The following is a 25,328-nucleotide window of genomic DNA, read 5'->3' on the forward strand; positions in this document are numbered from 1 at the left end:
TAACCCTATACTTAAGAGGATTGGATAGTCACGTGAGTGAAGCAGGGACTTGTGGCAGGGTCTGTGCAGAGAGCAACAGCCATCTTGAGTGTCCTGGCCATACAGACGAGAAATTGAGGATAAGTATGAGTAGTATAGATGGATTAGGAGATTATGGAGGGTTTAGAATTGATGCAGTGGCATGTCTGGAGGCCAAAGGAATTTTGTGTTTATCTCTGGGTGATTTTTAAATGAAAATAGACAAACTGTTGTGTCCAGAGTAGGGCAGTCAGCAGATTGAATGTAAATTTCATAGGTCAATAACTATTGGGGTTTCGCTTGATTTGGAAAGAGGGAGTGAAAGATCAAAGATGGCAACAAAACAAAACAAAACAAACAGGATTTAAGGTCAGTGAGAGGAGGTTTCAAGGAGAGAAGCCAAGGATAGCCAAGAATCTTCAGCTTAGAAGGATGTAGGCATTTACAGAAACACCGAGGATGAGAAGAGGAGTTAATATGGGTAAATGTGATACGTTCTGTTTTAAACAAATCACATTTGAGATGCTAGTGGTATATCCCACAACTGAAACTGCTATCAAGAAATTGGAAATATATGCTGGTGTTTAGGGGAAGAGATTATCCGATTGTCTGCAGATAACTCATATCTGAAACTAGAAAAGAGGAAGGCCATAGGCTGCTGGGCTTTGGAGAAAACCTGCATTTAAGGTTGTGGGAGGAGAAAGAAGAGTCAGTAAAGTAGGCAGCTAGAAAAGGTTCAAGGAGGTAGGAGAACCAGGCAAGTGTAGAGTCTAGTGAGGTCAAAGCAGAATTTAAAGAAGGAAGAGGTGATGGTGTGGAAAAGGATGATGGAGGAAACATAGAAAAGGCAATTGTATTTGGCGAGGTCTTGGAACCCTGGAGAACGGTGTTAAGTGCCAGCGGTTACAATTCATTCAAATTCCTGCTGAGCACTTAATTCCTGCTAGCATTATGATGGGTGCTGGGGACAGGAAGAAGAGCACCTTCTGGACCCAAGAAGCTCACAGCGTGGCGGAGGAAGTGAGAAGTGAATCAATAATTAAGTTACAATGTTGAAAGTGCTCAAACAGAGGTGTGCACAAGATACAATCGAAACCCTGCGGAGTGGGCGACCCCACGGGGCTGGATTGGGGAAGGGAGGGTAGGACGGTTTGCTGTCCAAGTTTGTGGTGGGTCTCCAAAGATTCCGCAGGGGCAATTCCAGCAGAACCAGTCCTCTGAGGCCGTGTACAGCTCTTGGGCGGCTGTGGGGGGATGGAGCACGAGTGGACCCTGGCTCACTGGGGGCGAAGGATGTTAGCAATATCCGGGTCCTACTTGAAAGATACGGGATGTAGTTTGCAGCCTGAAGGCGGGATGCAGGAAGGACAGGCGAAAAGCTTCTCTAAATTCTCCCCACTTTCTCACACAGGGCAGAAAAGATCGGGGGAGTAGGGGTGGGGGAGCCTTTTGGGAAGCTAGTCGACCAAAAACCTCAGTTCGCCGGAGTCCGGGAGCCTCATTACTCTTCCCCGGCCTCTGCACCCGGCCGGAACTCGTGTCATCAGGCCTGGTTTCCCGCCGGCCTGGAAAAGCAGACGGCCCTACAGGGGAGAAGTGGAGAACTCGGTCGGGAAAAGCCGGGCTCGGGCGGAAGTCACTCTGAGGCGTCGGCAGGGAAGGCCAGGGAACGCCAGCCGGGAGTTGGAGCGTCCGAGGCTTGTGAGGGCCACACGGCCGTAGCAGGTGAGGGGGCTGTGGCATGGTCCCGACCGCTCCCCGACTAAACACCGGGGCTCTAGGGTTGGTTTTGCCACTTACTAGTTGTATGACCTGGGGTAATTTAATTTGCTCAATAAGTGGAATAATAATAGTACCTCTCTTTCGGTTGTTGTGAGGAGTTAACGAAAATACACCCAGGACAGTTTCTGGCACATAGTAAGCTCTGGATGTACAATCTTCACTAATACTGCTCTCTCTTAGCTGCGTGGGTTACGTTGCCCTGAAAACTCACCAACTTCCCCCCGGGATCATCCAGTTAATGATTTTGACTTTATTGGTAAAAGTATGAAACAAAACACTTATAATTAAAGTTATATTATTAGAGAAGAGATAGCACTACTGAGGGGTTGGAAAATAGGGTGAATAATATTACTCATAATCCCATCATCCTACACACGACTTTAAGCCTTTTTCTTCTTTTTTACCCCCAAATCTTTTTGTCCGTACGTTTTTATACTGGTAGTGTTAGTGTATATGCATTTTGATTCCTCCTTATTTGCCACTCAGTAGTGTAGCCTAAGCCTGGTGTTGACGAAAATCGTGTTTATCATTGTACAAATTACATTTTATAGGCTTATCATTTATTTTCCAAATTCCTGCATATGCAGAGGTAAAGTCATTTAAACAAGTCAGTGAGGGAAATTTAGATGTTACCTATGATTCCAGGACGTGAGATCAACTGTTGTTATTTTTCCTGGTTCCCTTCTGTTTTTTAGTCCATGTGAAAACATACTGTTTACACGGTTTTCATTTATTTTAGCAAACATTGTGCATCAGTTATGTTTAAGCCATAGTCCAAGATTAAAGTCAGGCTAGTTAGGTAGACAGAAAAAAAAGCAAGATTCTAGTAGTTTGTAAGAGCTGTGAGATGTATGCATAGGTTCTCGTAAGAATATGGAGGAAGAGAAATGTCAGTGCCCTCCAATTAGAGGCCACCAGGAACATGCTTGTAGTTGAACGAGTTAGGCTTATTACTCCTGTAGTGAGAACACATGCCATGGGAAACCATGGGGCATCTCAGTAAGAGAGTGTTAGAAGGGATTTATTGTCGGACTTAGGTTTGTGTTAGGTGATTTGGGGGAAAGTATTGAGGAGGTGGAGGTAGTTCTATAATTAGGAGAGAATCTTATCTATCTAGAGTGAGGCTAATGCTATGACTGGTCAGGGTACGGCAGTCACTCATATATTAGCCAGGATAGTAGAATGTTTGGTCACTTTTGTGGGTTTTAAGCAATGTTTTTGTGTGTGTGTGTGTTCAGACATGATTATAGTTAGTATAATTAATAGAGCTGAGGGTATTTATTGCCCATGGAAGTGAGGAGAAGTTAGGCCAGGGAGTTGGGCACATTTTGGAGGGCCTTATGTACCATTTTAGGAGTTTGAATTTCTGGAGGGAATTGCTGAATAAAGGGAGTGCCGTCATATTTAGAAAAATCCCCTTTGTTGCCAGGCAAAGGTTGGATTGGGAGAGGAGGAGGAGATCAGAGTCAGAGAGGTGAGTTAGGACTTTACTAAATCCTAAAGGGTGTTCTCCGACGCCAACTCCAAGGGCAACACCTGGGGGCTCGTTAGACATAAAGAATCTCAGGCCCCATCCTACACCTACTAAATCAGAATCTGCATTTTAACAAAATTCCCAGATGATTCATAGGCACTTTAACATGTGAGAAGCCCTTTGTTAGGGGAATTACAGTAGTTCTGGTAAGAAACAATAAAACCCTGAACCAAGACAGTGGTGGTGGTGGTGGAGAAATGTGGAGATATTATCTGTTCAACAAATATAAGAAGCCTCCTGCATGTCTGGCACCATCCTGGTTGCTGCAAGTGCCACAATGAAGATAGTCTCTCCCCTCAAGACACTTCCAGTCTGGCGGGGGAGACTGACAAGGGAACCGTCAATAAACTGTAGCAGGGAAATTGTAAGCCCAGGATGCAGCGAGAACACATCAAAAGGTCTCGGTGGAGTTGAGTAATTAAGGGTTCTTGGAGGAGGTAGCGGATGCCTAAGATGAGTCCCAAAGAATAAATCAGCCAGCAGAAATCGGTAGAGGGCATTTCTGGCCTAGGAGCAGCAATCTGTCAAGGCATGAAGCCCAGAGAGGGGGTACTGGGTGGCACTTGTTGGACCACAGGTGTTCTTTGTGATTAGAGCAGAGTAGGGTGTGATTAGAGGGGAGATTGGAGAGATGAGCAGAGGCCAGATCTGGAGGGGTCTTATAGACCCTGTGGAGAAAGTCGAGTTTTATTCTGAAGACCATGGGAGCCTCTGAAGAGCTTTAATCAGAGAAGATAAATAATCAGTTTTGTGTTTTAGGCCCTCTAGATGCTGAGTGGTGGGATAAGGTGGAGGTCTGGGTGCAAGCCTGGAGTGCAGTGATTGAGGAGAGAGAAGGTGTTGAGCCACCTGATGAGGGGAGTGAGGGAGGAGGGGGCAGTCTGGAAAGATGACCAGTCCTGTGTTGTAGATAGAGTGGTCTGGGTGCCATTTTGATGTAGACTCTTAGGCGACTGAGCTGAATTGTTGGATTTGGGGCATTTTTGAAGTTTTGTTTTTTTTTTTTTAAGTTTTCAGCGTTCCATTTAGTTTCTCACTCAGTACTGTGTTCTGACTAGTGGGTGATTTTTTGTTTTTGATTTTTCTCTCTTCTGGTCTCTGGTGAGAGAAAGACAAAAGAGAAAGATGAAGAAGTCAGCATTCCATATTTTATTTCATTTTTGTGGTAGCTGGAATAAGTAGGAGAGGGGACTATTTAGCCTTCTTGGTTCTTGCAGCACTTCCTGCCAGCAGTCATTAAATGTTGCTGCAAGAGCAAAGTTGTTATTTCAGTAGAGCTGTAGAAGTTATATTACTAATGGTTAACATACGGAGAGGCAGCAGTAACTACTGGAAGGATTTAAGGCCAGGGTTCTAGTGCTAGCTTTCATACTGATTAGCATTGTAATCTTAGACAAGTTACTTCACCTGTTGGTATCTAGTTCCTTGTGAAAGGAGATAACTACCTGACTTGTCTTACAGGAGGCTTATGTGGATTAAATGAGATAATATTTGTCAGGGTGACTTGAAAATACTAAGAATGGCATTTAAATGTAATGGTATCATTGCTACTATTGTTTAGGTTCTGTCTTTGAGGAGATCAGATAGTGGCTGATAGTCAAAGCCTTGTTACTCAAAGTGTGGGCCTTGGACTAGGAGCTTCTTAGGCACGAAGAATCTTGAGGATCTTGTCAGATTTACTGGATCAGAGAACCCTTTTTTTTTTTTTTTAAAAAAACTCGGTTTCTTTTTTTTTTTTTTTTTTTTTAAAGGATTTTCTTATTTATTTATTTATTTATTATTTTTGGCTGTGTTGGGTCTTTGGTTCGTGCGAGGGCTTTCTCCAGTTGCGGCAAGCGGGGGCCACTCTTCATCGCGGTGCGGGGACCGCTCTTCATCGCGGTGCGCGGGCCTTTCTCTATCGCGGCCCCTCCCGTCGCGGGGCACAGGCTCCAGACGCGCAGGCTCAGCAATTGTGGCTCACGGGCCCAGCTGCTCCGTGGCATGTGGGATCTTCCCAGACCAGGGCTCGAACCCGTGTCCCCTGCATTAGCAGGCAGATTCTCAACCACTGCGCCACCAGGGAAGCCCCAGAGAACCCTTTTATAGCCATTATTCCATCTGGTCTATAGAAGAATCCCTTAAGGTAGGTAGGGGAGGTGTTAGCACATGCATTCCCCCGAGGAAATGGAGGCCTCAAAAGATCAACTGCTTTACCTGAGGGTAAACAGTTCTAGGTATGAAGTCCAGGCCTTCTGACTCCACATACAATGCGAACTGTAGTCTATTCTTTTTATAGATGAAGTGCTAAAATGTTGGTTAGCCTAGATCCTGGAGTGAATTATTGACAGTTGAATATTTTATTTTAGGAACCAATTGTTTCTTTAAAAATCCAGCATAAAAATTTGCTTTAAAATTGACAACCTTTAGAAGCACATACTTGAATTATTTGGGGGTTGATCAATAACTCCATGAAGGGGCCTGTGTTTCTGTTCATCTTGGCATTTTTTCACAAGGCAGTGGGATGTATTATGTACAGTGTAAACATTCTTCTGCTCATAGTAGGCCCTGGGTAAATGTTCATAGAATTAGAAAATAAGTTCATGAATTTCATAGTACATGATCCATGTTGAATTTGAAATTATGATGCATTCATTGGCTATACTGGTAACTCTTCACTGTCTCTTTTATTATAGGTGGAATTGGGCTATTTGCTGAAGCTTCTTTCCCAGTAGGCCAGGGAAAAATTTACATTTTGACTTTCTTTTAATCATGGCTTTGGTTCATAAATTGCTGAATGGCACTTATATTCTCAGAAAATGCCTGAAGCCAAGTGTTGCCTCTTGTCCATTTTTGGGTACTCGCTCTGCAGATTATTGTTCCAGTAGTCTTGAGAAACCAGCGGCTGCTCCTGGCAAAGCCTCTTCTCAGAGGAAGACTGAAGGGAATTTGGAAGGACATCACCAGAGAGAAGTTGCTTTGGATATAACTTCTCCTGAGGACAAGCCTGAAGTTAGTTTTGATAAAGCAATTAAAGAAGAAATAAAGGACCATTTTAGGCGTTTGAAGAATGATATTGTGAATCATTGGATAGGGCCTGAAGGCCGCCCTCTGCATGAGGTCTTGAGGGAACAAGCCAAGGTTGTCTGGCAGTTCCGTGGCAAAGAAGATTTGGATAAGTGGATAGTGACTTCTGATAAGGCGATTGGTGGCAGAAGTGAAGTGTTCCTGAAAATGGGCAAGAGTAACCGGAGTGCACTGCTGTATGGAACTCTGAGCTCTGAGGCACCCCAGGACGGGGAGAGTGACCGAAGTGGATACTGTGCAATGATATCCAAGATTCCAAGGGTACGTGAGACCCAGGAGCTGCAGGTTTCTAGTGAACTGAGGTGAACTTCATTGTAGCATGAACTATGGCAGACAACTATTGTTTCTGTAAATGAAAACAGCTGGCATCTCATCTTGCGTATGGGGTTAAGTAACTACTGGGCACATGTGTAAAGTTTCATAAGCACAAGGGGGGAAGTGGTTCCTGAAGAGAGGCTGCATGTTTCTGGGCATCACTTGGTGCCATAGTGGGGCATACTTAGGTTTGAGGAGCCCTGAGAAGTTAGATATTTAAGTGATGATCTGGGGAGATTTACATCTCCTCTAACATAGGCTGTAGACCCTCTAATGGCTAGGGGTTCCTTAGAGTGGAAGTAGGGTCAGCCGGGGTTTTCATTTTTTTTTTTTTAAAGTAAACTTTTAAATTTTAGAATATTTTTGGTATTACAGAAAAATTGCAGAGATGGTACTGAGAGTTCCTGTATGTCCCTCACCCAGCTTCTCCAGTTGTTACCATCTTAACATCACTTGGTACCTTTGCCACAACTGAGAAACCAACATTGCTGCGTTACTGTTAACTAATTCCAGACTCTATTTGGATTTCACCAGTTTTTCCATAATATCTTTTTTTCTGTTTCAGTATCCCAGCCAGGATACATCACATTACATCCAGTTGTCATGTCTCCTTAGTCTGTTACTTAGTCTTTCCTTATTTTTCAAGAGGATTTGAGAAATACTGGTCAGGTATTTTGCAGAATGATCCTCAATTTGGGATTTTCTGATTTTTTTTTTCTCCTGGTTAGACTTGGGTTTTCTGGGTTTTTAGGAAGAATAGCACAGAGTTGAAGTACCCTTCTCATTATATTAGGTTACATGCTAGTAGCATGACTTACCACTGATGTGTTAACCTTGATCACCTGGTCAAGATAGTATTTGCCAGATTACTCCATTGTTAAGTTACTTTTTTTTTTTTTTCCTCCATATTCTGTTCTTTGGAAACAAGTCACTAAGTGTACCCTGCATTCAAGGCATGGGGTAGGGTGTGGGATTAAGTTCTAGCTCCTGGAAGGGGTAGTATTTACATAAATTATTTGGATTTTTCAGGAAGGAAGATTTGTTTCTTCTCCCACATTTATTTATTCAGTCATTTAGTATGGACTCACACTTTGTTATAATCCAATACTATGTTATTTATTTCGTTGCTCAGATTGTTCTAGCTTTGGCCACTGGGAGCTCTTTCAGGTTGGCCGTGTCCCTTTGACATGCCCCCATCCTTCTGTGTTTTTGAGCACTTTTTGGCACTACGAGATGCTGTAAGCTCATCTTGTATTTCCTCTGTTCCAACCCTAGAATTAGCCATTCCTCAAAGGAGCCCTGGTTCTTTTTTTTTTTTGGAAGATGGAGTTGGAAACCAAGATCTGGATGCTGAGTATGCTTGTTGCTTCTGGATTGACACTATTTCTAGGACCTCTCAGTGGACACAGCTAGGAAATATATGTATGCGTACCAACTCATGGAAACACACATCTGTAACTATTTCTATATCTATATTAAGCTAAGTATGAGTTAATACTGATGCTTTGACTCTAATCCGGTACCACATGATTTATTCTAGCTTCCTCCCTCTTGTTTATTGATAACTTCTGTAACGGTGTGAAACCTGTCTCCCACCATTTACTGTACATTTACTTATTAATTCAACCCAAGAGTACATGTAAAGCAGTTTCAGGGCTTCCCTGGTGGCACAGCGGTTAAGAATCTGCCTGCCAATGCAGGGGACACGGGTTCGAGCCCTAGTTCGGGAAGATCCCACATGCCGCGGAGCAACTAAGCCTGTGCGCCACAACTACTAAGCCTGTGTGCCACAACTACTAAGCCTGTGCGCCACAACTACTGAGCCTGCACTCTAGAGCCTGTGAGCCACAACTACTGAGCCCACGTGCCACAACTACTGAAGCACGCACGCCTAGAGCCTGTGCTCTGCAACAGGAGAAGCCACCGCAATGAGAAGCCCGTGCACCGTGACGAAGAGTAGCCCCCACTCGCTGCAACTAGAGAAAGCCCGTGCACAGCGATGAAGACCCAACACAGCCGGAAATTAAATAAATAAATAAATAAAAGCAGTTTCAGAATTTCTAACCCATAACCCTGTGAGAAACAACTTTACCAACTACAGTACAATGTTTATGTATAGTTTCTTTTGTCTTTAGCCTTTTGGTTTCCAGTCAGACCACCATTTTCCAAGGGTACTTAGGTCAGCTCCTTTGTCTTGCCACCAGCCTGTTGCTTTTTGCAATGCTGATCAGATGTTGTTTCAGGGCTGCTCTGAACAGGCTCCCGTGCCCAGCCGTGGCCACAGCCCATGGGTGTTTGCTTGGTTGTGGTGCCCTTTTTTTTTTTTTTTAATATTATTTATTCATTCATTCATGCATGCATGCATGCATGCATGCTGTGCCAGGTCTTAGTTGCAGCAAGCGGGATCTTTGTTGCAGCATGTGAGATCTTTAGTTGCAGTATGTGAACTCTTAATTGCTGCATGCAGGATCTAATTCCCCGACCAGGGATCGAACCTGGGCCCCCTGCACTGGGAGCACGGAGTCTTAGCCACTGGACCACCAGGGAAGTCCCTTGGTTATGGTGTTTTAAGGAGAAAGGCAAATGATAGGAATAGTATTAGGCTCCCTCTCTCCAGATAATGATGAAAAAGAAAGGTACATGTTCTTTCAGAGGTAATAAACTATGCGTACAAGATTTTTTTTTCAGGCCCTGAAAACCCACAGAATGGATTTGGTCAGTCCACAGTAGAAAATAATTCTATGATGTACTGTGGAATAATGAAAGTAGTCGATAACATTTATTAAGTGTACCCTGCCAGTCCTTGTGCTAATTACTTTATATACATTATCCCTTTTATTCCCCACATCAATCCTGTAAGGTATAACCATCCCCGTTTTACAGATGAGGAAACAGGCTTGGGGAGAGTTAGTAGCTTGTCTAAAATTACATGACTAGTAAGTAATAGTTCATATCTGAGCACTGGTATTCTTGAAATCCGATTAGCTCTGAGATTGCTATAAACAAACACCTTTGGAAATTAACACTACGTTCTACTTTCAGAGACAATTTAGGTAGTTGTTAAGAACATAGATTTTGGAGTTAAACAGTACTGGACCTACCACTTACTGGTTGAGTGCTCAGTTTCTTCATCTATAAAATGGAGTACAATGATAGTACCTATCTCATAGGGCTGTTGTGAGGATTAAATTATGCATGCAGAGTGATTAATGTATATTTTCAATGGATGGTAGGTGTTGTCAAAAAAATACCAGTTTTAAAACTTGGAGTCTTTCATAGTTTTCTGATTTATGGGAAGGCAGTTGTCATAAAATGGCCCAGTCAGAAGCCATTGCTTCCTAGGCCCTGGGAAAGAAAGTACACACAGTAATTCATTTCCGTTCAGTGACACAAGTGAGTGTCTACCCCATGTAAACACTGTCCTGGGCCAATCAGGTCTTGAACATTACCTTAGAAACATTTAACTAGGTCAGTATTTTATACTAAAATAAGAATCACCAGATTTATCTGCCTCCTTACGGTGGTAGGAAGCAGAAAAAAGCAGAAAAATGGTTTGTTGATCCTTTTGATGCTGTAAAAGGTGATGACTCACATTTCACTAATAGTGGAAAATGAGGTGAAATTAACTTTCCTTTCTGTACCTTAGGGCCCTTTTGAGAGGAAGAGGTTTTATGATTGGTCCCAGTTCAACACTCTGTATCTTCGTGTCCGTGGAGATGGTCGCCCTTGGATGGTGAATATCAGGGAGGACATGGATATAATCCAGAGGAAGGATCAGATGTACAGTTACTTCATGTTCACCCGTGGGGGGCCCTACTGGCAGGAGGTCAAGGTAACAGCATAAGTCTTTACTGTCTATGAAAATGAGGTCTTATGAGATCATGGGTACATTGTAGTTTTTTTTTCTTATTAATTCCTCTTGGACAGTGTGGGAAGGGAAAGAAGGAAGAGGACCTAAGGGCAAGATTTACATAATTGACTTTTTCTTTTTTAAGTTTTTGGCTGTGTTGGGTCTTCATTACTGCACATGGGCTTTCTCTAGTGGCGAGCAGGGGTTACTCTGTTGCCATGCGCAGGCTTCTCACTGCAGTGCCTTCTCTTGTGGCGGAGCATGGGCTCTAGGCGCGTGGGCTTCAGTAGTTGCAGCATGCGGGCCCTAGAGCACAGGCTCAGTAGTTGTGGCGCACTGGCTTAGTTGCTCTGCGGCATGTGGAATCTTCCTGGACTGGGTATCAAACCTGTGTCCCCTGCATTGGCAGGCGGATTCTTAACCACTGTGCCACCAGGGAAGTCCAACTTTTTCTTTCATTAATATAAATGTTAGCTTACTGACCAGTAAATATTTTTGATAAGGATGTGGCCAGGTGCATGCTGAGTCATGGGTCCATCTCTGCCCTGTGCACAATTATCAGTACTATAGGTATTTCTTTTTAAGTTCTGGCCATATCATCTCTTCCAGGCAACTGTACTAAGCTAGTGTCCCTAGCTGAGCAGAAAGGCTCCCTTAAGAGGAATAAATACTTCATACTTTACAGTTATCAACATTTTTATTTTTGTTTATTTCTTGGTAATATAAGGCAATCTTATTTTGTAGGGAGAAAAAACTTTTAGAAGGTAAAAAATGTTAATCAGGAGGAAAATAGTGGAAATTCAGGGAGTGAGGGCAAAATCAGGTGCCCGTTCCTTTCTTCTGCCTTCTGAAGGTTTTTAATCCATAAATTCAAAAGAAAGTCCCCATTTTGCTCATCCTTAAACCTAGGGTTCATCCTGGATCCCTTTCTCCCCCACACCACATCTAGTCTTTTAACGAATTCGCTCACTCACCTATCCTTTCAAAATACACCTAGAATCTGACCATTTCTAGCCATCTCTTCCACTCTCACCCTAGTCCAGGCCTTTGGACTACTGCAAGAGCTTCTTTATTGATTTCCTTCTTTGTCTTCTTGCCTCCTAAAGTCCACTCTGCACACAGCAGCCAGAGTGATCTTTCTAAAGCATAGTTCAGATTACGTCACTCACATGCTTAAAACCCTCCAGTGGTCTCCCCTTATTAGAATACAGTCCAAACTCTTTAACATGGCCTACGGGGCCTACAGTAGCAGACCCCTGTCTTCATCTTCAGTCTGTCTTCCTCCCCGCTCCCTCCTCCATGCTGGCCCCTTTTGTGTGTGTCAAACTCAACAAACTACTTCTGTCTCAGAGCCTTTGTATTTCATGCTGTATCTGTGGGCGTGCTCTTCTCCGACGTCTTCACCTGCTTCCTCTTTCCTATTATTTACCTCTCAGCTCAAAAGCCACCTCAGAGAGGCCTTTCCTGATCCTTCTAGCTAGAGTTGCACCTTCTCACCCAATAACAACATCCTGTTTAATTTTTTCATAGAACTTATCACTAAGTAAAATTATCTTTTTCATTCACTTGTCTATTTGTTTATTGTCACTCTCTACCAGGCTCCTCTGGAACATAAATTCTGTAAGTTCTGAGAGCAGGGACTTTGTCTGTATCCTCCATAGCTGTTTCCCCTGCACCTAGAACAGTGCAGTGCCTAGCATATAATAGATACATATTTATACACTAATAAAGATGTATAACCAAAAAATTATTATGTATGTAACACTTGTATATAAATAATACTTATAACAAATTACTAAACAAAACAAGTATCTCATTATAGAAAATTTAGAAAATGCAGAAAAGGAAAAAAATCTTGTGGTACCACTACCCAGATGTAAAATACTATTTTTATTTTAGTATGCACCTTCAGACTTTTCTATTTACACTTTTTTTTTTTACAAGAATTGTGTTGTGCCAGTGCTATTTTATAACATACATTGTTCACTGAACTGAATTTTATATACAGCTTTCTGTTGAAATATATTTCTACATCATTTTTGATATCTGCATATTATGTAAATAGACACAATTTACTTAATCCATCCTCTATTGTTGTACATTTACATTGTTTTCAGAGTTTTTCACTCTTATACCAAACTCTGAGGTAAATATCCTTAAATATTTTCTTAGATGTATTCCTGGAAATAAAATTCCTAGAATAAATGATATGTACATTTTTAAGGCCTTTGATGCACATTGCCAAATTATTTTCCAGTATAATCATTGACAGTTACTTATTACTTTCTTTCCTGAAAATACATGTAGTTATAATCTTTGGCTGGAAATAATAGTTGTTTGCAACACCTTTCTTTAAATTATTATTATTATTATTACTTTAAAATTTTATTTTTGGCTGCGTTGGGTCTTTGTTGCTGCATGCAGGCTTTCTCTAGTTGCGGCGAGCGGGGGCTACTCTTTGTTGCAGTGCGTGGGCTTCTCATTGCGGTAGCTTCTCTTGCTGTGGAGCGAGGGCTCTAGGCACGTGGGCTTCAGTAGTTGTGGCATGTGGTCTCAGTAGTTGTGGCTCACGGGCTCTAGCGCGCTGGCTCAGTAGTTGTGGCGCACAGGCTTGGCTGCTCCGTGGCATGTGGGATCTTCCTGGACCAAGGATTGAACCTGCGTCCCCTGCATTGGCAGGCGGATTTGTAACCACTGCGCCACCAGGGAAGTCTCTCTTTAAATTATTAAAGGAAGTATTGGGGAAGAGATTTTTATTTTTATCTTTTTAATAAATTTATTTATTTATGGCTGTGTTGGGTCTTCGTTGCTGCACGTGGGCTTTCTCTAGTTGCGGCAAGCGGGGGCTACTCTTCGTTGCAGTGCACGGGCTTCTCATTGTGGTGGCTTCTTTTGTTGCGGAGCACAGGCTTTAGGCACGTGGGCCTCAGTAGTTGTGGCTCGCGGGCTTTAGAGCGCAGGCTCAGTAGTTGTGGTAGTTGTGGCGCATGGGCTTCATTGCTAGGTGGCATGTGGGATCTTCCTGGACCAGGGCTGGAACCCATGTCCCCTGCATTGGTAGGCAGATTCTTAACCACTGCGCCACCAGGGAAGTCCCAGGGAAGAGATTTTTAAAAATTAAATGTTATTAATTGCTGTCCATGTCTTCATGAATAATTCTCCTTTAGTAAATAGAAGTGAGATGCTCAGATATTTACTGATTATAGAAAGAAAACAGGAAAATGATGGAAAAATTATGCATGCTAGTTTTCTGTCATTTGTAGAGAGAAAACAACTGTTTATCCTTTTCTTTTTATGCAAGCTGTACAATTTAATGCTTCTTAGCTTCATTTTTTTTCCAGGCTAAAAAATTCCCTTGGTGTGGACAGTGGCCTTAGCAAATTACATGACAAAAAGACAAAAGGCCAGTGGGGTGGGTGACACATGCTCCTTGAATGGCGAGCAGGTAGTATTGATTCCGTTTCCAAAATATATTTTGAATAATGAGGTAGATGAAGTGCCCAACCAGGATGCAAAAATGAGGAACTGACTGGGCTGAGGGCTGGGGGTGCAGGGTCCCTTCCAGGTTTGTGTAACAGAAATGAAGGGAGCCCGTGAACTGAGGATGTGACTGCACTTGGATTTGCTGTGTGAGGAACATGATCTTGTGCAGTGGTGCTTTATTAAATGAGCTTTGAATTGAGTTTGTTTTCATGTCAGCAAGTGTTTTTGGTGATAATCTGAACAGTACGTTTTATTTTTTTAACTCATTTTTATTTTTTGGCTCAAAAATCAAAATAATATAAAAATGTACAAAAAAGTCTCACTCCCACTCAGTTCCCTCTCCACCCTTTTTGCCCCTACCCTCTATACGTAACCACATTTATTAGTTTCTTCCATAGATTTACAGTTTTTTTAAGCAAATATAAGCAAGTATATATACACATACACTTATTTTCTCCCTTTTTAAAAAAATTTATTTATTTATTTATTTATTTTTGGTTTTGTTGGGTCTTCGTTGCTGCCCACTGGCTTTCTCTACTTGGCGGCGAGCGGGGGCTACTCTTCATTGTGGTGCGTGGGCTTCTCATTGTGGAGCACGGGCTCTAGGCACGCGGGCTCAGTAGTGTGGCACATGGGCTCAGTAGTTGTGGCGCATGGGCTTGGTTGCTCTGCGGCATGTGGGATCTTCCTGGACCTGGGCACGAACCTCTGTCCCCTGCATTGGCAGGCGGATTCTTAACCACTGTGCCATCAGGGAAGCCCTTTCTCCCTTTTTTTACTCAAAAAAAATAGCATACTTTATGCATCTTCTGTGCCAGTTTATATTTTTTAAATTTAGATCCTGGAGAGCTTCCATATCACTACATGGAATTATTCTTCATTCTTTGTTATTTTGTTTGGTATTTTCTGTTATATGGATATCTCATAGTTGATTGAACTAGTCCTTATTGATAGATACTTGGGTTGTTCCCAATTGCTATAGTAAATTTTTTATTAGTTTTTTTTTAGGCATTTAAAAAATTTGTTTTTAGGGGAAATTCACTGGTGGTCCAGTGGTTAGGACTTGGGGCTTTCACTGCCAGCGCCCAGGTTCAATCCCTGGTCGGAGAACTAACATCCTGCAAGCCACGCAGTGTGGCCAAGAAAAAGTTGTTTTTAATAACATAAATGATATTTATACTATAGATTTTGTTTATCTCTTACTTTTTTACTAATAATACATTGTGGAGGTCTTCCCACAACATCATGTATAGATCTACTTCATTTTTAAAAATAGCTGCATAGTATTCAGTTGTATGGTTGCACTATAATTTATTGAACTATTCCCCTATTTTTCCTTTTTTTTTTTTAATTAGAAAAAGCTGTATCTTTATGTCTTTGTCAGAGTTTATCTGTAATATAAATTCCTAAAAGTGAAACTGGCAGGTCAAGTTACGGCATTTCAAATTTTGCTAGATATTGCTGTGTTAGTTTCCTATTGTTACATAAAAAATTACCACAAACTTCTCACAATTCTGTAAGTCATAGTTTGGGACACCCTGTGGCCAGGTTCGATGCTCAGGGCTTTCTAAGGCTGAAATCAAGGTGTCAGCTGGGCTGTACTTCTTTTCAGAGGCTCTGGGGAAGAATCCACTGCCAAGCTCACTCTGGTTATTGGCCAGATTTAGTTCCTGTGATTGTAATGATGTCTTGGTTTCTTTACTGGTTGTCAGCTGGGAGTCACTCTCAGGTCCTAGAAGCTGTCCACATTCCTTACCATTTAGCTCCCCTCCATCTTCAAAGCCAGCAGTGGAGAATCCCCCTGACCTCCCCCTTTGAATCCCTCTCATTCTTCTGACCTCTTTCACCAGGCACTTTTATGGGCTCAAGTGATTAAGTCAGACCTACAGAGGATAATCTTCCCTATATTAAGGTCAACTGATTTGGGACCAGACTTCGGGAGAGTCCCTTCACAGCAGCACTGAGATGTGTGTTTGAATACCTGGAAGAAGGTGTGTGTGCACTAGGTGGAAATCTTGGGGGTCATTTTAGAATCCTGCCTACCACAATTGCTAGCTGCTGCTCTCTAAAAGAGTTGGACTAATTTGCACTCCTACCAGCAGTATACAGATGTGCCTATTTCTCCCATCCCCATTTTTCTACTGGGTTGTTTAATCTTTTTCTTAGTTATTTGTAAAAGTTTTGTGTTTAGGATACTAGTTTTTGCCATCAGAAAGTTATAATTGTGCTCTGTCATTTTTTCCTTTGGGACTCCTGACTTAGAAAGGTTTTCACCTGTTTTCTTCTAGTACTTAGGTTATTTCATTAAAAAAAATTTTTTTTTTCTGTGATCCAAATGACTAGCCACTTGTTATAACTTCACATATTAGATAATTTTAAAATTCAATTTAAACCGTTATTATTTTATCATTGCAGTTCTAAACAGATGCCTCCGTTGCTTACATTTCAGCTCTGAAGTCAATGGTTTCTTCTTTCAGATTCCTTTCTCCAAGTTTTTCTTCTCTAATCGAGGAAGAATCCGGGATGCCCAGTACCAGCTTCTGCTTGACAAGGTAACATTTTCCTGTATTTTCACTCGGAACTATATTATCTTTAGTGAAACAGAACTCCTGTGAGGATGAGTTCAGTCCATTTTTGAAGGCTGGCAAATGAAAGATGAAAATTCCTATTTAAGTATACTCCTATTATACCTAGACAGATGCTGACTCAGAGCTATCCTGTGAGCCAAACCCCCATCCTGGAGGAATTTCAGTATGGTCCTCCTTTCAGCATGCCTACATTTTATTTTAGCTTTAAAATAAGAGTATTAGAGTTCAGGAGAGCTTCTAGGAACCTCCATTAGACATCCATGTTGTACTTACTAGTCTTAACTGGCACTACTTTAAAGAGAGAAGTAGAATGTGGAAGGAAAAGCAGTCAGTCCTGTACTTCCTCTTATAATTGGCTATGGCACATGAGAACTATGGTATACTTGCTAAGGGCTGATAGTACGGAGTTTTAAAACTCCAGGAACAACATCAGCATATGAGATTTTGATCAATTTCTCTATTTTAAACTTAGATCTCTTCTATCGGATTCACCCTGGCTGATAAAGTGGATGGTCCATTCTTCCTAGAAATAGATTTTATTGGAGTATTTACTGATCCAGCCCACACAGAAGAATTTGCCTATGAAAATTCTCCAGAGCTTAGTCCAAGACTTTTTAAATAGAGATCATGTGGTATTTCTGTATTACTAAACTAAGGGTAGTAGAATCCATGATGACACAAAAATAAAGTACTTCTTTAATGGCATCCAAACAATGGCTGGTATGTATTCCCTAAAACATAGCTAAATGCTGCTGCTAAGAGGGACCAGGATCTAAGCTGTACCTTAACTTAAAGAATCAAGTACTGATGCAGAGGTACTACGTAAATAACTGTTTTTGGTTAGAATGATTCCTATTAGCAACAGTTCCTATATGAGTAGGTGGTTTCCAAAGCAGGGAGTCTCTGAGGTGACTGTTTATGGCCCTCTACCATTGTATTCCTTATGTGTTTCTTCTGTTTCTGTTTTCTAATCTTATTAGGATAGGAGACTGTTGAAGAATATTAAGGTGCTGTAGTAGTCACTGGGAAAAGATACCTGTTTTAGTCTGCCCAAGCTGCTATAACAAATTACTATAGACTAGGGGGCTTAAACAAAACACATATGTATTTCTCACAGTTCTGGAGGCTGGGTAGTCCAGGATACCTGGTGTCTGGTGAGTGCTTCTTGGCTTGTAGACAGCTGCCTTCTTACTGTATCCTCACATGGAGAGAACAAGTTCTAGTCTCTTTCTCTTCATATAATAGCACTAACCCCATCATGAGGGTGCCACCTGCCTGACCTAATTACCTCCCAAAGGCCTCCAAGTATACCTCAAAGTACCAAGTCACATCTGGAATTAGGATTTCAGTGTATGAATTGGGCGGAGGGGTGGGGGGGAACGGACACAAGCATGCAGTCCATAACACGTGCATAGCTGGTTCTCCAAAGATGCATGACCCTTACCAGTTCTTACTTTATAGACTAATGTCCCCAAGGCTTCCCCAGTTGTTTTAAGTATTAGAGATTGCATATACCAAAAATAAGACCCTGATTAACACAGTTTAAACTGATCAATTCTTGTCATCTTAGAGGAAGAAGTAGGAAACTATGATATAGCCAGAATTCTGCAGTCTTTACATAAACTAATTCTAGAAAATTTCTGTCAGCCTAGAAAGAAACCTCAGTGCCTCTTTGCAGTTACTCTTCATTCCCACTCTCAGCCCCACAATTACTAATCTACTTTTGCTATAGGTTTATCTTCTCTGGATATTTCATATAAATGAATCATATATGATCTTTTGTGTCTTGCTTCTTTTCACTTAGCATGTTTTTGAGGTTCATCCATGTTGTAGTGTGTTTATCAGTATTTCATTTTTTTAGTGCGTATTTTTAAAATCCATCCATTGATGGACAGCTGGATTTTTCTCCACTTTTTGGCTACTGTGAATAATACTGCTGTAAATATTTGCAGACACAAGTTTTGGTGTGGACATATGTTTTCATTTCTTAGGAGAATTGCTGGGTCGTATGGTAGATGTACATTTAAATTTTTTAAAGAAACTACTAAACTGTTTTCCAAAGTGGTTATATCATTTCACCTTCCCAGTAGCAGTGTATTTGACACAGATTTCTTGATTGATCTGATCTCTGCCTCTTGATAGCAAAATCTGAGTGTATTAAGCACCCAGGAGTATGCCATGTTCTATGGGCCCATATACGTATAACAATAAGTATAATAGAATGTGACAGGTGCTGTGAAAATACAAAAGGACATAGTCAATTCTTCTAGGAGTGGGAGTGGGAGGTCAAGAAAGGATACACAAAGAGTACAAGTCAACTCTTGTTAGTCTTGGCTGGTCAACTAAATTTTAGAAACCAATTACATTTACAAAGAATGAATCTACCACCATGAGAAAAAATTTTATTTATGAAAATTTTAAGCAGTACAAAACTCAGAAGCTCCATTCGGGTGCAACAGACATGGATATGATACTAAGCAACTCTAGTCTTTTCCATAAATTGAGTAAGATGTATAAGTTTGACAGAGCATAGTAATCCTTAAAGCAGCAATCCTCAAATTTCACTATGACCCTGTATATTTCTAAATAAGCCAGGCTAGAATGAGCTGTAGAGTTTTATTTTTAATACATTGAGGAAAAAAAAAAAAAGATATGTAATTGACAATTACATGAAGTGACAATTACATGATCTGAAAAAGGTACACAGAAGCTTAAATGAAACATTTCGCATAGATAAAATATTGATGCCTTACAAACCCATATGGCCCACAGTTTCGGTAAGACTACTAGGTTCTCTAGAGGATGAAGAGGTGGCCTTTCACAGCTTACCCTATTCATAACTTGTTATTGTTCAATTTCTACTAAAGTCTGTAGTATAATTAGCTACCATCAGGTAAGTGCTTTTGCCTAGAAGAGGACTGAAGTTCTGTTATTAGAGCCAGCAGAGGGAACTTGACCTTAAAAATCTAGGTCAAGAATCTATAGGATGGGTCTTTTTAGAAAACTGAGTTAGTTGTACAGGGGCTTAGGTAAAAACTATTTCAAAAGAATTTGAGAGCTTTAAAGGTAGTAATGTCTTTTCAGGGGTAAAACATGTGAAGAAGCCACAGACACTACATATATATGAACAAAGTTAAGAGCAGAAAAAGGTCTTTTGGCTAAAGTGAGAGGACAGTACAAAAATATTTACAAAAGAGGGTTCAGAGAAAAGGAATATTTACAGGATATTAAATTATGAATGTTCAGCCATAATGAGGCCCCTTCGCACTCCCAGAACCTTTGCTTTCTTCTCCTTTCGTTCTTGCTCATGTTTCTTCCGTTGCTCCTCCCTAAGGAGGGACAGGTATACGTTAGGCTCTAGTGAAGCTCCAAACAGACCACTTTAAAGCACCTGTTGTTAGACTAATGTCCAAACTTAAAATGACATCCAGCACACTTGTGTAAAACACACTCTTACAGGACACTGCGCTCTGTCCAGTGGTCTGTGTGATGGAAGCCACACCTGTACGTACGTCACTGTTGTGTTAAAAGGCTAGAACTTGAGTTTTTTTTTGTTTTTTGTTAAGGCAGCATTCTAAAATCAAGCATGGAATTGGAAGCAGAAGACACCTTGGAGATCGAATCCAAACCCTGTAGTTTTTTTTAGTTTGTTTTAAATGAGAAACCTCTACCTGTGGAAGTCAAAGGTCAAGCTCAAAATCACATTGTCTAATGAAATTGCTAAAATTGGAATCAGGGTCTCTGACTTAAACCACTATGATTTTAGGGGGAAGGAATTAAGAGAAAAAAAAGGCCCAGAATCATGATAATGATTTTAATAGCAAATAATAAGGTCTTGGTGGTAGCTGGCAAGTCAAATGGTAGTTAACCCGGTATCAGGAGGGTGTCACACAGGGAATTGGCCAAACCAGGATCAGCTGCAGCCCAAGACAGACTCTGGCGTTAACTTGGTTTTCATGCAGAAATAAGCCTCTAAGGATCATCCTGGGGTTTCTCCCTGTGTAGAGCCCTGAAGCCTAGAAAGTCTGGTTTCCCTGGGAGTGTGAAATTTATGTGCATACTTAGGTGCCCTGGGCACCTGGATTGGTATCTGGAGGGACATCCAGGTGCATTGTTTGGGCAGATAGGTCATGTAAGAGCAGTGCTGTGAATCCAGGTCCTCTTCTGAATCACCTGCAGAGCTTTGGAAACAATGCAGATACGTGGGTCCCATCTCAAACCTACTGAATTAGAACCCACTTTGGTATTGCCTAGGCACATGTACTTTTAGAAAGTTCTGTATATGATTCCACTTCTACCCTCTTCTTAAACACCACTATTACTGTGACTCTATCCCTCAGAGACTCTGCTTTTATATACAGTCTTTCAAAATTAAAAGAATTATAGAACTGGATAATTATGTACTTACCTGGTCTGGAGATGAGGTTGTTTATAACTTTTCTTGTGTAAGCTAACTCTGTTGACATGTTCATTCAGAGAACTGTTTTCTTTAGATTGTCCCCATGGTTTCAGTTTTCCTAGTTTAGGACAGAGACGGAGACAGATTTAAGAAGATTCTTGGGACTTCCCTGGTGGCGCAGTGGTTAAGAATCCGCCTGCCAATGCAGGGGACATGGGTCGAGCCCTGGCCTGGGAAGATCCCACATGCCGCGGAGCAACTAAGCCCATGTGCCACAACTACTGAGCCTGCACTCTAGTGCCCGCGAGCCACAACTACTGAGCCCGTGTGCCACAACTACTGAAGCCTGCGCTCCTAAAGCCCGTGCTCCGCAACAAGAGAAGCTACCGCAATGAGAAGCCCACGCACCACAATGAAGAGTAGCCCCCGCTCACCGCAACTAGAGAAAGCCCACGCGCAGCAATGAAGACCTAATGCAGCCATAAATAAATAAATGGAAAGATTTTTGTATTTATATTCCTAATTTTCTCTTCATCTGTGGCTACCTGCTTGCTGTCAACATTCATACTTTGTTTTTAAAGACATTTGCCAGTATAATTCTATTAATTTCAATTTAATATTCCACAGATAGACATTACATTTTTTTTCCTCTAAAAATAAGTGTCTTCTACTTTTTAATCCTTGGAAAGCCAGAAAAAAATCTTAAAAAAAAAAAAACAAAAACCCTTAATACTGAATCCCATTACATAGCACATTAAAATAAGCCATAACAACTAAGTAGTTTATTATCCCAACGTTGCAACAGGAATGTTTAATATTAAAGTAGTATAAAGTAGTATTTCATCTGTGCAATTTATTATTATTGTTACCTATTAAAATGTATTTGGAATGGAACAAGTGGGAATATTTTGTTGGCTTTAGAACTGTGACCAAATTTCCAGATGTTTATATATTAGTTTATTTGTATAGTTTGACCTACTTCTGAGTACCAAAGATTATCATTTGCAGTGTTTCCCATTTTATAAAAAGGACTTTCACAGCTGCCGTATCATTTGATCCTTTCAGTAACCACTGAAGTAGTACTTATTTTCCCTTCCATAAAGGAATTAAGTGACTTGTCTAGGATATAAAATTACAAGCACAGATGAAGCTCTCAACCAGGTTTTTTACCATCAGTAGAAGTGGTGATCAGTCATTCCCATAACAAATACTTTTTGAGTACCTGGTATGTGCCAGGGACTATTCTAGGTGCTAGGGACATAGCAGTGAACCAAGTGGTCAAAAATCCTTGCTCTCCTGGGGTTACATTTCCGGTGGTAGAGGTAGACAGTAGTCAAGTAAGATAACACCAGGTGGTGCTATGTGCTATGAAGAAATGTAAAACAAGGTGAGGAATAAAGAGTGTGGGTGGGTGGGTGGGCAGGAAGACCTTTCTCGGTTGCTGACAGTTGAGTGGATGCCCCATTAAAACAAAGGAGCAAAAAAAAAAAAAAAAAAAAAAAAGGAGCAAGCTGTGCAAAGATCAGTGGAAATAGTGTTCCAGGTGGAGCAGAGGGATAACAAGTTCAAAGACATGGAGGAGGGGATGGTGTTTCAGTGTTTGAGTTGAAACACCAGTGTGGTTGGCACAGAGTCAGGGAAGGGAGGAGGCAATGAAATGAGGGTGGGAGAGAGATAGGAAACCTTAGGAGGTTCTGAGCACGCAGTGATGTGCTCTGATTTGTTTTTAAAGTTGTAGTGGGGCAAAGAGGCTTTTGTAGAAGCCCAGGTAAGATGATGTGACTTGGACCAAAGGGAGTCACAGTGGAGGGATGAAGAGTAGTCAGATTAAAGATCAATTTCAAAGATGGAGTTGAAAGGACTAGCCGATGGACTGGATATGGGGTCTGAGAGAGAGTGAGGAACCAAAGATGACTCCTAGGCTACTGCCCCGACACTCGGGAGAGAGGTGCCATTGCCACAGATGGGAAAACTTGGGGAGGAAAAATGGGTGGGAGAAGTTTTCTTAAACCACGGTTCAGTTTGACTCTTACTTCTAAATAAGGCTTACATTTTCGGGCATCCCTGGTGGCACAGTGGTTAAGAATCCGCCTGCCAATGTAGGGGACACGGGTTCGAGCCCTGGTCTGGGAAGATCCCACATGCTGCGGAGCAACTAAGCCCGTGTGTCACGACTACTGAGCCTGCGCTCTAGAGCCCGCGAGCCACAACTAGAGAAGCCCGTGCACCTAGAGCCCGTGCTCCACAACAAGAGAAGCCACCACAATGAGAAGCCTGTGCACCGCAACTAAGAGTAGTTGCTCATCACAACTAGAGAAAGCCCGTGCGAGGCAACGAAGACCCAATGCAGCCAAAAATAAATTTATAAAAAAAAGAAAGACTTACATTTTCATTATATTTCATTAACATTAGTAATTTAAAGATAAACACTGTTACATGATTCTTATAGGAAGGTTTTGTTTTAAAGTAATTCCAGAAGCACTGACAGATAGCTCACATTAAGTACTGATGTTTTAAATGGATGTAAAGATACTTTAATATATCCCCAAGAGTGACATCTGGCCAATAAATGTCCCAGATTGTTTGACTGGTGGTTCTCAGCTTGGGATCCTTTAAAAACTATAAAGAAAACATTCATTTACCCACAGCCTAACTTCCAAGTTTCTTGATTTTGGCTGAAGTTTTATTAATACTTTGTAGTAACACTGATTAGAAGTTGTCTTTGCTTAATAAAAATGTAAGTGAATCAATTATTTAGTTTTTTTGTTTGTTTGTTTAGTATTTGTTTAATGGACACTTTTTAAATCATGGGTCACGTGGATACAGGGGCAGAGGCAGGAATTCTACGCCAAGTATGGCTTCCACTGAGTCACTAGAATTTTTCACATCCTCAGATGCAGAATTGTTCAATCTTAAATCTTGTACCTCAAAACATTCCCACATACCTTTGTGTGGCTCATAGTTGAGGGGACGAGACAAACTTGCTTTGAGATCAAACACTGGTTTTCTATGGGAGATCGGAGTCTGCGCTGCCTCAGTTGTCAAATTGAACGGGGTAATAACTAAAATAACAAACAAGATCCAAGGGCTTAATTAGAAAAAAAGACCTGTTTAAGTATCACTTATTCAATCTTAAAAATAGAATTCAATATGAACAGTCTGAAACAGATATAGGGTTAAAAAGGAGGAGAAAATGGTTCTGAAGAACCTAGGGGCAGGGCAGGAATAAAGATGCAGACATAGAGAATGGACTTGAGGACACGGGGTCGGGGGGAAGGAAATAAAAAAAAAAAAGGAGGAGAAAAGAATAACTGAGGAAAACTAACCCCTAAGCTGTTCCCCTGTTAGCAGCTCCCCAAAGAGTCTAAATATTGTGACATTTCCTAGGATCAGCTGGAGTTTAGAATCCTGTTTTAAGAATTAATCGGGTGAGGGACCTCCCTGGTGGTCCAGTGGGTAAGATGCCATGCTCCCGGGGCTTCCCTGGTGGCGCAGTGGTTGAGAATCTGCCTGCTAATGCAGGGAACACGGGTTCGAGCCCTGGTCTGGGAAGATCCCACATGCCGCGGAGCAACTGGGCCCGTGAGCCACAATTACTGAGCCTGCGCGTCTGGAGCCTGTGCTCCACAACAAGAGAGGCCGCGATAGTGAGAGGCCCGCGCACCGCGATGAAGAGTGGCCCCTGCTTGCCACAACTAGAGAAAGCCCTCGCACAGAAATGAAGAACCAACACAGCCATAAATAAATAAATAAATAAATTTAAAAAAAAAAAAAAAAAAAAAAACAAAAAAAAAAAAAAAAAAAAAGATGCCATGCTCCCAATGCAGGGGGCACGGGTTCAATCCCCGGTTAGGGAACTAGATCCCGCATGCATGCCACAACTAAGAGTTCGCATGCCGCAACTAAGACCAAATAAATAAATAAATATTAAAAAAAAAAGAATTAATTGGGTGGGAGGGATAAATTAGGAGTTTGGGATTAACATATACACATTACTATACATAAAATAGATAACCAAGAAAAAGTACCTACTGTAGAGCACAGGGAACTATACTCAATATTTTGTAATAACCTATAAGGGAAAGGAATCTGCAAAAGATTATATATACATTTATATATACATATGTATATATATGTGTAATTGAATCACTTTGCTGTACACCTGAAACTGACACAACATTGTAAATCAAGTTTATTTCAATTAAAAAAAAAAAATAAACCGGGTAAATTTTCAGGCTGCTTCCCTGCATATTTACCCTTTTATTTATTTTTTAATTTAGTTTTTCTTTTTTG

General features: G+C 41.3%; 2 protein-coding genes across 5 annotated transcripts in view; one reads left to right on the plus strand and one right to left on the minus strand.

Annotated features, from left to right (window-relative positions):
- The first annotated feature begins 1,586 nt into the window (after nt 1-1,586).
- NDUFAF1 (NADH:ubiquinone oxidoreductase complex assembly factor 1) lies at nt 1,587-17,356 on the plus strand. 2 transcript variants are annotated; one of them, XM_007180365.3, is made up of 5 exons: nt 1,588-1,743; nt 6,010-6,661; nt 10,362-10,547; nt 16,526-16,600; nt 17,109-17,356. In XM_007180365.3, exons 2-5 carry the CDS (start codon nt 6,086-6,088, stop codon nt 17,256-17,258), a joined length of 987 nt encoding a protein of 328 aa, XP_007180427.2. In that variant the 5' UTR covers nt 1,588-1,743; nt 6,010-6,085; the 3' UTR covers nt 17,259-17,356. The 2 variants fall into 2 exon arrangements, with proteins under 2 accessions (XP_007180428.2, XP_007180427.2); XM_007180366.2 differs by lacking the exon at nt 10,362-10,547 and having other exon boundaries at nt 1,587-1,743.
- A 1,660-nt stretch (nt 17,357-19,016) lies between these two features.
- NUSAP1 (nucleolar and spindle associated protein 1) overlaps nt 19,017-25,328 on the minus strand; it is a 32,727-nt gene continuing 26,415 nt past the window's right edge. For all 3 annotated transcript variants that reach the window (XM_057543743.1, XM_057543742.1, XM_057543741.1), the window contains exons 9-11: nt 23,981-24,097; nt 21,045-21,153; nt 19,017-19,965 (exon numbers count right to left, since the gene is read on the minus strand). In XM_057543743.1, the coding sequence (XP_057399726.1) occupies nt 19,869-19,965; nt 21,045-21,153; nt 23,981-24,097 (323 nt within the window). In that variant the 3' untranslated portion in view covers nt 19,017-19,868. The remainder of the gene's footprint in view (nt 19,966-21,044; nt 21,154-23,980; nt 24,098-25,328) is intronic.

The sequence above is a fragment of the Balaenoptera acutorostrata genome, chromosome 3 (assembly GCF_949987535.1).
Source record: "Balaenoptera acutorostrata chromosome 3, mBalAcu1.1, whole genome shotgun sequence".
NCBI classification, from domain to species: Eukaryota; Metazoa; Chordata; class Mammalia; order Artiodactyla; family Balaenopteridae; genus Balaenoptera; species Balaenoptera acutorostrata.